Source organism: Falco rusticolus, chromosome 5 (assembly GCF_015220075.1).
Source record: "Falco rusticolus isolate bFalRus1 chromosome 5, bFalRus1.pri, whole genome shotgun sequence".
NCBI lineage: Eukaryota > Metazoa > Chordata > Aves > Falconiformes > Falconidae > Falco > Falco rusticolus.
Genome location: NC_051191.1, coordinates 17,426,869 through 17,440,388, shown reverse-complemented (window position 1 = coordinate 17,440,388; position 13,520 = coordinate 17,426,869). Strand labels below are relative to the sequence as shown.

Below are 13,520 nucleotides of genomic sequence, written 5' to 3'. Positions count from 1 at the left end.
GTTTACCAGCTTTTCTCCTCACGTCGTACACCTATAATTTGCTTCTCCCAAGCAAATTCTATGTGAACGATGACTAGGCAGCACCCAAGAAACAAGCACTGGCATGTGCTGTGTTACAAAATGAACTACATGAGCATCGGTGTAAAAGAGCCCCCCGCCTCCCCCCTCCTCGCCCCTCACAAAGTAATTCCTGTAGGTGTGGCCAGCAGAACAAGCAGTGCCTGTGTTGGCTCTCATGGTTTCATAAGCAGGGTTTTGTTGTTCAGTTACACTGATTGAGGACTTTGGGGATTGTAGCAAAGCAGCTCTGTACATACATGCTGTGTTGCCTTTGTTGGGCAGCGTAGCTCCCACGGAGCCTGTTACTGCAGTCATTTTCTCTGTGAGCTGACAGAGTCTTTGGCTACCTCTAAAATGTGTGTACGTTTGTGGTTTGTGTCTTTGAACAGTCAGGAAAACCAGAAATGTTGAATTGTGGGGGTTTTAAACTCTTGGTAGAGGGAGAAATCTAATTTTTATAAAGAAGCAACATAGGTAGAAGATTTGTTATTTCCAGTTCTTCTAGAAAGTGCATTCTTATTTTAAATGCTTCACTTCTATCGGGAGTATTTTATTAAACATAGGACTCCTGGGACATCTCAAACATTGATACATTTTTATAGATGCTCAGCAACTTAATGGCTTATTAACTGCCAAAGGTATCAGTCTGGCAACTCAGAGGACTGCTATAACACCTAGGACTGCTAGGTCGAAATAGTAGCAGATCTAAGATGGATCTGAAGAAAATAAACGCATCTTTATCAGACCAATAAGTGACATCTATAGTTGCAGAGATCTTTGTACTTTTGGTCTGATTTTTCAGATTACTTTTCAGTGTCTGTTAAGATAAACCATATATCTGTTGAGCTTTGTTAGTAGGAATGAGTTTTTCATTAATTCACTTCCACATACCTTGCTTCATATGCCATCAGATTTCCCTCAGACAGTTGTATATTGGCAGGCTGGAGATCTTCAACCATGATCTGTAACCATCTTCTTGTTAATTTGTGCTGTCCAGTGTGTTTATTCTTTCTGACTTTTGTCACCAGCTCTCAGCCCAGAACCCAACAGGAATCCTTCTCAATTCTTCAGGATGAGGCTTTTGGCCATTTTAGAATAGGGCACTCTCAGTGCCTCATCCTGGATCAAGTTCTCTCAGGCGAAAGAGTATTAATTGGGATATGGGATTTATCTCATCCAACTTTAGTAAATTATATGCCTAAATGCTTTACTTTTTGTTTGAGCTACTTGTCTCTGTTCTTTTTACAGTAAGGAGAAAGAAGCAATTCCAAAGAGTAAGAAAATACAGCTGGTTTAGATACCCATTTTAGGGGATCACCTTTACAATCTGGAATGCTTAAATCAGCCTATAGATATACAGGAGCCTAGACAGCTATATTTAAATGAAGAATCCTACTATTTGCCAAGCAGTATATGAGAGACCATCTATAGATTAGCTGTTAATATGGCACAGTCTAGAATTAGCATTGGGTTTCTCACACCTAGTGCAATTGCTTACATTAATGGACTTCTGGCTGCTCTGGGTTGTGTCTCTGTTGGGTGAGACATCTTGCTTCTGAGAAGCCTTTCCTGATAGACACTGCATTGAAATGAACGATTTCTGCAAAACTGATGCGTTGGCAAAAGAGTTAAAAGTGTTTTGGTCAAATTACAACCTGCTTGCCAGGCATTCAGTTCTCACTGCTGTTGCTGTTTGTGTCTGCAGAGAAATAAGTCAGTCTCCTTCACCACCAGGATCATGATTTGACACTGTGTTGGCCATGTCACATTTGCTTCACACTTTTGACTGATTGTTTATCATCCAAACTCCAGAAGAACCACTCTAATATTGAAAGAATTCTTATGTATGTGCGTCATTCTGACATTACTTGAACAACAGTAAGTTGCACCCAGAGATGAAAGTTCTGGCAGGCTCCAAGTATTTGAGGGATCAGATAGGACATAAAGTTTCAGAATTATCATTCCATGCCTTAGGTTGATAATGAAGCAAAAGGCTAGGGTCCCAATGCCATCAATCACCATGCAAGGTGCAGCAGACCCAGGAAACAGGTTGAGTTCATTCTTCTATTATTACACAGCAGAAACTGTCAGATGCATGAAAAGAACACACACGGCATCCAAGAGCCATGAGATTTTAAAAAATACATAAGTTGGTCTCCATTGATACTTCTGTTGTAGGTGTGTTCTTTAAAGTCAATTTATCATAGCTAGGTCACAGACCTACAGAATGCCCTATGCTCACCCAGTCTCCACGTCTGCTGTTTTGCTTCCTCCCCATCAGCTCCTAGTGCCTGTGTCAGTAGTCAGGGGGAACAGTGCCTTCATGCAAAGAACCAAAACACAAAGATGGCTACAGCTCTGTGGGAAAGGGAGCAGCTCCAAGGATGCAGTGATAATTTTGTAAGAAAATAGGTGCACATTGCTCAGCAAACAGGAGTTAAACTACTCTTATATCCAACAGTTACTTCAAGTCAATGGATTGGTTCCTGTGCAGAATTTAACAAATTAGTCAGTGAGATACAATAATGATATAAAGAGTTGCAGTATTTTCTTTAAGAGCTGCTAAAACCACTCCATAAATTACTATTCAATAATATTTCCTTTAATTTGTTCTCTGCTGGTATCGCTTAGGTCATCTGAGTTGTTTCTTTTGGAAGAATAAGTTTTTAAAAATTACTGCGTGAATAATCCGCAGCATTAAAATAAAGGAATAAAATGGCGATGTTCTCTTACGTGTTTAGATGGCAGATTTCAAGTTCGACTGTAAATAATACAAACAATTTAACGTGCAGGCAGCAGAATTGATGAAGGCTCAGATTCTGAGTCTATCACAACATAATTACCAGTTGCTTTTTAAAAAATGTTCACCATCTTGTTTAAGAGGAGCTGTATAGAGAATATGTTATATCAGCCAGTAATATTTTATCTGTTGTTATTTGGAGTTGAAATTCTACAGAGATGAACTTACATTACTTAATGATAAGTTGGTATTTTTAACATACACGTTATCTTGTTCTCAAAGTTCTTTGTATTCCACATACGTAATAACTTGCTGGTGCTTTACTGGTGTTTATTCTGTCACTTCCCAGGACACTCACTTTTGAGATACTGCGCTAAACTGCTTTTGAAAACTGGACCATGTAATCTGTTTTGTAGCAAGACAGCAGCTCTAGTAGGCTATTTCACTTGATGTAAAGTCAATTGATTGTTTTTTTAGTGACAAAAATACTTTTGGACTCATATTATGGTACAATTTTAGGATCTTTTTTTATGTCTTATACTGTCTGAAGAGAAATATTTGTGCTCGCAGTGTGTTATGGTAGTATTTTAAACTTTATTTGTACACTTAGACACTGCTAGCTTTTAACAAGAACTCCTGGTTTTTATTAAATCCAACATTATCTATGAATATATATTAGCAGAAAGAAAGCCAGAAAGGTGAATATCTACCTTACCTGGCATATGTGAATGACAGATAAATATAACAAAAGATAAGATGACACCGTAAGTATTCCAGATAAGTGTGACTAGGATGTCCATTGTGTAAAACAATGTTATTAAATGGCATTAGGCAATTCTACCTTAATTGACTGGGTTTTAGTCATCATGATGCCTTCTCCATTATCAAAGTAAGCTATTAAAAGATAACAATCCAGGAATTAATAATTCATGAGATTGGCTTTAAAATAATTATAATTTTAAGTTGTTAAATAAGCATCAGGTTTCTTTTTTCCCATCTAAATTTTGATAGCAATCTCTGTCTTAGACAAGCTCAGAATATTTCTTCTAATCCTCAAGGCTTAATTTTTGCATTTTTCCTGCCATCGCAATGGCTGGTATTTGTTGATAATGTTGTTGAAAATAAAGAATCTGACCTTTTCAGGCCTGTTGAAAATAAGATCTTGAGGAAGAACGCCTGTTGCAGATATCGTGGTAAAATCCCAAGACACAGCAATGTGGCCACATCTGTGCTCTATCAGACCAACCGGTTGATCATTAGCCATTGTGTGCAATGTACCTGTGCTCCAAATTTAATTTTTCTGCTGTGGTCATATGTACCACGTGGCTTTATGTCTTGTTTTCCGTCTATAGTCTGTATGGCATCCTTCCTGTAGTAGAAATGTGGTCAAGACTGCAGGTAGCCTCAGGAATAGAGCTCACAGGTGTGTCAATGATGCTTGACACAGATGAGAACTTACTTTTGTTTTGCAGAGATAAGAAAAAAAACAACAAAGAGTTTATCAGAAATTACGTTGCCCTATTCTCAGGGGAAGTGGAGAACATATTATTCTCTCTGCTTTGCAGGAAACTTACATATTTTAAAATGCTTCCCCCATCCATCAGTTTTTTTCTCCTCAAGACTAGACACACCTGTTTTTCAGTCTTGCCATACTTCCAATCTTTTCCTGTTCCTTTTTTTTTTTTTTTTCCTTTTTTTCTTTTTTTCTTCTTCCTCTTGTTTTCTGTCCTCTGGACTCTTTCCCATTTTCCTTGACGTGAAATTTTTGAAACTGGGCACAATACTCCTAATTAAACCTTACTGTAGCTGAAGGTGGAAGGACCTGTATTGCACATGCTTACTTTTCCTGCCGATTATGATGCTTGTTTCTCTTTGCCATAGTATCATTACTGACTGAAGATAGTGGCTAGACATCCGTCACACATCCCCATACCTCCATTGTATTGTCAGTAGAAATTCTGCCGAGGCATTTGCCCCCCCCGCCCCCCCCGCCCCTCATGTATTTTTACAGCTGATTGTGGCATTTTGCGCCAGACAAGCACCACATATTTTGGAAAGGCAAGGCAGGGGAGAGGGATTTACGACTGGTAGACAGGAGGCACCCTGCTGCTCTGCTGTGGGTTACAACCAAGCAAAACTTGTGTCTGAGTCTCTTGCTAACTAGTTTCTTCCCACAGACAGATTCATACTTCCGAATAGCAAAAAATTAGTATAATACAATGTTGTTAAAGTATGAATTGAGATGTAGCATATGGCTGTAGACCTATAGACCATCACCCTGTTCAAGACCAATCTTTTTCTTTTTTTTTACATGTGTCAGTGTCAAAAGTCTTTTTATAAGATCATGAAAGCTATGTCTACCATTTCTCCCTAAGGAGCAGCACCTGTTACTCTGTCATGAAAAGAAATAAGATTAGTTTGGCACAACTTCTTCCTGAAAAATCTTGACAATTATTTATCACCTTTGAAGAGCTTACATGTAGGTGGTTTGATTGCTGATCCCAACGTACTTTGAGGAATTCAAACCAGAAAGATGTGCAGTTACAGTTTCATGGGTCTTCCTCCTTTTTTACAAGAAGACATATTGGCCTAATTAAGCAAATTATTTCATCAGGAATTTAGGTGGTCAGAAATTAGGAATATAAAGCTGTGTAAAAGCCTAAATCGTAGATACTTTGCTGAAACCAGGGCTTTGTCTCCTTTCTAAGTTTCTTTTCTTCATGAAGTCTCAGTGGTGTAGCCATTACTAGCCAAGAGACTGCTTTAGTGGTTCCCTCCGCAGCCTAGGTTTCATTCCATCAGGCTCTGCCAGCTAAGAATGGCAGCTTCATCTAAGTTTTACCTGACCTGTTCTCTGCCCACTCTAGTCCATGTTCTTGAGCCCTACTGCTGACATTGATTACGTTAGTCATTTAATCACAGGTAATCTTTTTGCAGTAGTGACTGAGGGAAAAATAGTGCTGGGGGTTTTGTGTGTCATACAGTATTAGCTTTCCTTCCTTCCCACGTACTAGGATGACTCTGCTTTTGGTCTTCTTAACGCACTTACAGAAAGTTTTCTTGTCACCTCTAATATCCCTGACTGTATCCCATTTTCTAGACTGACTGTTGTGCTTTGCTATTAGATGCCTATGTTGCTTTTTCTGTCTTCAACCTTAACAATTTAATCTAGTTTTCACCTTTTGTACAATTCTATCTCAAGTAGCAGACTGTTGAAAAATCATGGCTTAGTCAAAATGATCTCTGATTATATATACTTACTATTTTTGTTTTTCATTAGAATAATTCATGCTTGTATCCTTAGTATTTTTTATTTAATCTTTACCAGTTCTCCTGAACTCCTTTTCCATTACTATGGCTTGCCATAGCATCAAATGTTTTAATTCTGTGAGTCTACTAAAAACTGGGTATTTTAAGACCATTGTTAATTTTTTGTTGCTCTTCTTTTTTACTGTCCCGAGCACTACAAATCAGATTGTTTCACCCAAGCTGTCTTCCACTCCTACATGTTTCACAAAAGTATCTGCACAGTTCCATGCTCTGGATGTACTGTTAGTTCATGAAAGAAATTGTCATCTTCTTGAACTTCATTGTAAACTACATGGTTGACTTGTTTTAAAAACATATTTTACTCTTTCTTTTTTATATAATTATCCACAGGTTTCAATATAGTCCATATAATATTACTCAGAGCAAGCATACATACATTTTTGATGAATCAAAACCATACGTACTTCCTTCATTCCTTACATATGTTTATGAACAAGCTATAGTAGTCTCAGTCTAGTCTCTGTTACACCAAATATGTATCGTTTTGATTAAATACTGGTGTACAAGTTAACAGTTTGTTCTCAGTTCTTCTCTGATATTCATTGTCTGTGTCCCTATGATTTATGTCTGTTGGGGAGCTTATGTCATTAGCCTTCACATAACTTAATGTAAAGCCATGCTTACTAGGTCTCAGATTCATCTCGCCCCATTTTAACTGTCTAGAAACAGAGCAACTAGCCTAAGCAGGACTGAATTTGGTTTACCTAACTTAATATGTAGGGTCATCTCAGCCATCTGACTAGGATCCCATCATAGTTGAGATTCAGTCAATACATTAAAATCATGCATTTATTTTAGTTGCAGTTCATCTGGACAAAAGTAGAGGTCTGTCTACTTTTTCAATGAGATCGGTCTTCGTTTAAGTGCAACAGAAAAAAGAATCCAAGGATGACAGCTTCTTCAACTGGGGCAACAGGTTCCTGCCACATTTTTTCAAGAAATAATTCCTAGGCAGACCATATGATAAAGCACAGCTTACATACCTAGTAGACCAGTCAAACAAATTTATTCACCTCCAAGGATGAAGGAATCTCTTTCTTTAATAGGACAAGTTCTCTTAACCGTCCTGTGTTTGACTAGTTTGACTACGATTAATAGTCAAGAAAAGATTATGTTTCCTCCACTATCAATAGTTCTGTGCAAGGAAGCCCTGCTCTGTCACAGTCATTCATGCAGGTGAACATGTAGACTCTTAAGCCTGGATATAAGTATTCAACAATGTGGGTAACGCACACTTAGAATCCTAATGTTGCACAGCTGATCCCCATTTAGCTGATTTTTTTAAGGTATCATTGTGATTCTGTGTTATGTTTGTGTTCAGTGGATGTTTTACCAAGTATCGCTAAGTTCTACCACACTTGCTTAGCTAAAAGACTGGACGGTGGGAACTGATGGTGGTAGAGATACTGTTGGACACCACATTTTCTAATATCTGACTTTGTGGAAAGTAAAATGAATAAAAATGAAAGATCAAGTACTGAAAAGGACATGGGAAAGGAGGGATCCTTCCTGAATATGTTCTTAGCCACAGTGAGACACAACCACATTGGGTATAGGAAGCATTTGGCATTGGCTGTGGGAAACTAAGCCTCCCACAGATTTTAATCAGTAACGAAATAACAACCAATTCTTATAGAGTTAATACATTGCTATGAGTTGATGGATGTCACATTGATTTCTTTGATGTATGGATATAGGTAAAGCAATCCGTGTATATACTTTTTTAATTGAAAAAGATCTGTTGTCTGCAGTAAAACAGCAGGGTAGTTACTTTATAGCATATAGTTTGAAAAGTTAAGGCAGAAGAAAGTAGTGCTGCTGGATGTGAAGCTGCCTTCTGCTCGATGCATACTGCTGGCCTGGAAGGATTCCTGGGACACAATGAGCCAGAACTCTTTGGCTCTTTATTAGTTTCTTGTTTCAGTTTGGTTTTATTGCTTTATTTTATTGTGTTCCAGATAAAATGTTTCATCAGAGGGGCCCTTGTGTAAACCAAACAGAGTTTTCCTTTTTATGTCAAGACTTGCAGTTCATAGAGTATCCCTTGGAGACTTGCACCTGGTAAATTCTCCAACATTAACTTGGATATCCAAAGCCTGTATTTTTTCTTCTCTTCCAGAATCAAGTGAACATGAAGAGAAGAGTACAGGTGTCTCAGGCGAGGTGTCTTCCACCCAGCCTTGTTCTGCACCAGGATATACACAGCCTGAAGAGGCAAAGGAGGATATGGATGTAACAAAGCAGACTAAACCTGAAGACAATGATGACTTGGGCCCACTGCCTGATAACTGGGAAATGGCTTATACAGAAAAGGGGGAAGTCTACTTTATTGAGTGAGTCTTATTTCTTCTCTTTCTAATAGCTGTATCATATTTAACTGGGCGGGGAAATGGTTTGTGTGGTGGAGGGGAGCATTGCACTCCTCATTATAACAGCAGGAATGTTGTGGCTGTCAAGACTCCCCAGAGCTGGTGGCAATCCCTGCATCACTGATTTACGAGGAAGCATGCTCTTTTTCAAGATAGGTAACTGCACTGCTTAACACTTCAATGAAAGCAATTAAAGCTGTTGTTTCTTCTGCTGAAAGCATGATTTTTCTGCTGTTCTGGTGCTTTCAGGCATGTAGTACAGTCGCTGGGTTCTTCCTTTTGTGGACAGGGGTGGAGAGGTTTGGACTTTTTGCCAGTTTAAGGGAAGAAAGATAGGAAGGCTAAAAACTAGCTAGTAAACAGTAGGTGGAGGGTATGCTATATATAGAAATAATAAAACAAATGAGTGGACAATAAGGAGAATTTATTATGTGTAGAAATCTTTTCCTCTTGGTAGACTGTACATACGTGTTGCTAATTAGCCCACTCATTGACCAAATGGATATAAAAGTTCTTTCATCTCTGCATGCTGTCATTAATACACATTACCGGAATAAGAGCACAGCAAATCAGTGAGTTCATACAACATCATGTTCCACAAAAAAACCCAGAAACCTCCATGAGCAGAACGTTCCTGCAGAGGCAGCAGTGGCATTTATGTTTTCTTGAAGGAGCTGCCTCAAATAATTTGGAGTGTTAGCCATTATTTGAATTATTAGTAGGTAAAAATAACATCTGAAGGTGTCACTCCTACTTTAAGTTCCTTATTCTATGCAATATTTATTACTATCACATGAAATGTAAACAAATTATAAGAATAAAGTTTGTGCGCGTGATTTGTCATGAACACTGGTATGATCAACCATAGCTTTTGGTACATACAATGCTGAAAAGAGCAGTAAGTATGAAAACAAAAGTGTCTTTGCTGAAAAGAGCAAAAATATATTCATTGTAGAAAAAGAGTAATTATAGTAACTTAGCCCAAGCAAGCAGAGAAAAACTACAATAACTTCCAGGCTAGATCAAGCCCTTGTTTCCCTTTTACCTCACTCCCAAATATAATTTTTCTGCACATATTTAATGCTCTGACAGAGAGCAGACTGAATTATGTGGCACTTTTATATCACTTCTAACAAAAACCTGTGATATGTTTCGGGGGTGGGGGACAGGACGATGGGTAGGCCACTAACACACGAAACTGTGACATGGGTAAATACTGCAACAGGCAATTTAATAGAAAATAAATGTCTATTTTGTAATAAATACAGTGAATGCAAATAGCCCTGCCGCTCTGCAGAGCAACCATTCCACTCCACAAATCCCTTTGATGTTACAGCTTACTTCCTTTCCTGGAAATGCTCTGGTTTACACTGCAGTTCTGACAATGCTCATCATTCACTTCCACTAAATGAATGTTATGTAAAGCAGAGAAATCAATCAGAGGTGCAGACTGGATAGACAGACTGTTGTAAGGGCTCCTTGCCTTTGGGATTATATTCTTGAATAATGTAATTGCAAAAAAGTGCAATTACACATCTGTAAAAATACCAGATTATTTACTAGAATCTAGCAAAGGAACAACTCTTTGATCGTTTGAGTTTTCACATTGCAGAGTCTTCACAGGGTTAAGTAGGAATGTAATGCTGTGGGGATGCTGTTAAATTGCCTCTTTGTTTACAAGTCACTTTGGTTAATGGCATGAAGAGACTCCATTTGCTTTCACAAAAAACGGAAAGATAAAAAGACAACAAAAACCTATTTGTCTAACAACATCTCCCCGAACAGTAGTAAAGATTGTACTAGATTATTAAATAATAGATGAAAACCAAACATTTTTAAAATGTACATCACAATGGGTGGGAAAAAAGTCATACTAGGCAACATCTTTTATTGCTTTATTTGAGGCTCATATGAATTGTGCCTTTAAACCCTAAGGACTCCAAGCAGCAAGTGATCTCAAGTTCCAGGTTGTCCCAGGTATACCCAAAGGTCTTAGATTTCATCATCGCATTTTAATTTGTTCACCTCAAACTAACCTCTAAAATTTGTATCTAAGCTCAGTTATCGAAACTGCCATCAGAAGTAACGTGGCGGATTTACAGTGAGAGAGGGAGTGACTTCGTAAGAAGAAAGATAACTGTCTGTAGACAGTATTATTTATTTGCTCATCATTAATGGCCCAGTGAGCATTTTGTAAAGCACAGTGGAAGGAATTTCCTCTGCCTCAAGGACTAAAATGAAAAAAAATAAATATACTAGATTCACTAGATGATTCAGGTGTTGGTTGTATTTTAGAGCGTGGCTTGGTCTGCTTCTTCCTTTCTTTCCCTTTTTTACATAGGTGCATGACCTTATATTTACCTATATTAGCATTCATAGACAGAACAGGAAGAGCATCCCTTCTTACTGCATAATGCTTACCACTGTTTTCCAGGAAAAGCTACTTAAGTCCATTTCTTGGGCTGTCTCCAGTCTCCCTTACATATGACTCCGAATTTTCAAATACAGGCACACACCACACAGACAGGAGTCCATCTCATACATTTGCTTTCATTGAGAACATATGCTAATGAGAACATGCAATAATTAAAACAGCGTATATAAATTGAAATACCACCAAAAAACCTCCAGTTCTGCTCCTTCTTTCCTACTTTAAATACAGCTGACGAGTGTGACCTATTTCAGCGTGCTTAAATAAATTGTAGGCATCACTGATTTTTAGTTTTTCCCTTTCACAGGGCTAAGGAAAGGCTGCAATTCCCCATAGCCTTCAGACCTCACCTTGCCAACTGCTTTCAAACCCCATACGTTGGCTGTGTTGGATCCCAAGCAATCGATGTTTGCTGTGTTGGTCCGGTAGAGTGTTGAAGGGAATACAAAAGGACCAAGATTCTCAGTGCATCTGCTATCGTGTGCAGTCAGCCTTAAATGTGGCCCTCACCCAACTCTCCAACTCCATCACATACACAATTACATTACAGAGTGTTCTGTAGAGTCGGTTACACATTGTGATACTTATTTATAAAAGTCAGAATTGATTTTGCCTCTCTCTCCCGCCCTTTCTCCACCTATAGGCAGCAGAGCTCTCTGGAAGGGGTGCAGGAGATTAAGACATTAAACCAGGAAGATCTGCAGTTCATTAAGCTGAGCTACAACTAAGCCTTAACGAGTAGTCTCAAGGATATCGAGCCCATAACTAAAGCTATTTATATGTTCAAAAGCATATATGGTTTTCTTTGCTTATACTATATTAATAATTGTTTTGTTAGTGGAGAAGAGTCTAGAATAAACTGAAACCTCTGTAACACATCTTTAAATTATCATCTTCTTTGACTTGTGGTGATGATTGTTAGGAGAATTTGGCCACATGGGGTTTAACGAACCACTTTCCCGTACATCTCACAAACATTCAGTCTCTTTGTACTTCAACACCTGCTTCTCCAAGCAGCATAGTCAGCTTTGCTTTTTTGGACCTGTTGTAATAACTTTCCTAGTTGTTAAAGCTGCTTTTTTTATGAGGACCATAAAAGACTACAAAACAGCTATAAAATAGGCCTCTGCAAAGGACTCTTCACAGTAAAAAAACAGCCACTAAGTTTTCAAATACAGCTGGTACTATTTCACGTGTTACCTGAAAAGAAGTGCAGCTACAAATTAGAAAAGTAAAATTCTGACCTAGTTTGTTTCTAGAGAATATTGCTACAGCCTTCGATAGGATCAGTGTTTCTCCTTAGTAGTTTTTAATGTAGGAAAGTCTTTTGTTTGCAGGGATAATGTGTTTACCCTAACATCTTGCTTACCTGAAGAATCATGATAGCTGTTCTTGGTTGCTACATCAGTTCACCACGAGAAAACAGGATACATGAGTTAAGCCTGGCTACACCATTACATTTGATAACTTTATCTTTTGTACTAGAAGATACTAAAAGTACTGAGGTGGAAGTACACCCTCCTACCCACTCAAGATCGCTTCCATATTCTGCAGGAATTACCTGATCTCTTATAAGCCAGCTTGGCACTTCTGCATGTTACATCATTAGTGTATCACTGTATAATACTGAAATTCACCACATTTTGGCTGTATGGTTATTTCATAGAATCATAGAATGGTTTGGGTTGGAAGGGACCTTAAAGCTCATCTAGTTCCAACCCCCCAGCCATGGGCAGGGACTAGACCAGGTTGTCAAAGTCCCATCCAGCCTGGCCTGGAACACTGCCAGGGATGGAGCATCCACAGTTTCTCTGGGCAACCTGTGCCAGTGCCTCACCACCCTCACCGTAAAAATTTCTTCCTTAGATCTAGTCTGATTCTACCCTCTCTTAGATTAAAGCCATTCCCCCTTGTCCTATCACTACAGGCCCTTTTAAAAAGTCCCTCTCCAGCTCTGCTGTTGGCCCCTTTAGGTACTGAAGGCTGCTACAAGGTCTCCCTGGAGCCTTCTCTCCTCCAGGCTGAACAACCCCAATTCTCTCATAGGGGAGGTGCTCCAGGCCTCTGATCATCTTTGTGACCCTCCTCTGGACTCACTCCAATATGTCCATGCTCTTCTTATTTTGGGGAGCCCAGAGCTGAACACAGGTGGGCTCTCACAAGGGTGGAGCAGAAGGGCAGAACCACCTCCCTTGACCTGGTGGCCATGCTTCTTGTGATGCAGCTCAGGGTACAGTTGGCTTTCTGGACTGCGAGCACACATTGCCAGCTCATGTTGAGGTTCTTGTCAATGAACACTCCTAAGTCCTTCTCCTCAGAGCTAATCTGAGTCCATTCTCTGCCCAGCCTGTATTTGTGCTTGGGATTGCCCCTACCCAGGTGCTGGACCTTGCACTTGGCCTTATGGGGTTTCATGAGGTTCAGGTAGGCCTACTTCTCAAGCCTGTCAAGGTCCTTCTAGATAGCATCCCTTCCCTCCAGCATGGGAGCTGCACCACACAGCTTGGTGTCATCAGCAGCCTTGCTCAGGGTGTGTAGAGAAATAAAGGCAGGTTAATTAATATTGATAACATACAGATGTGGGCTGGCT

At 39.2% G+C, this 13,520-nt stretch overlaps 1 protein-coding gene across 10 annotated transcripts in view; it reads left to right on the top strand.

Moving 5' to 3' along the window:
- Nucleotides 1-13,520, top strand: part of MAGI2 (membrane associated guanylate kinase, WW and PDZ domain containing 2) — a 755,449-nt gene that overhangs the window by 498,855 nt on the left and 243,074 nt on the right. For all 10 annotated transcript variants that reach the window (XM_037389565.1, XM_037389568.1, XM_037389566.1 and 7 more), the window contains one exon: nt 8,250-8,463. In XM_037389565.1, the coding sequence (XP_037245462.1) occupies nt 8,250-8,463 (214 nt within the window). The remainder of the gene's footprint in view (nt 1-8,249; nt 8,464-13,520) is intronic.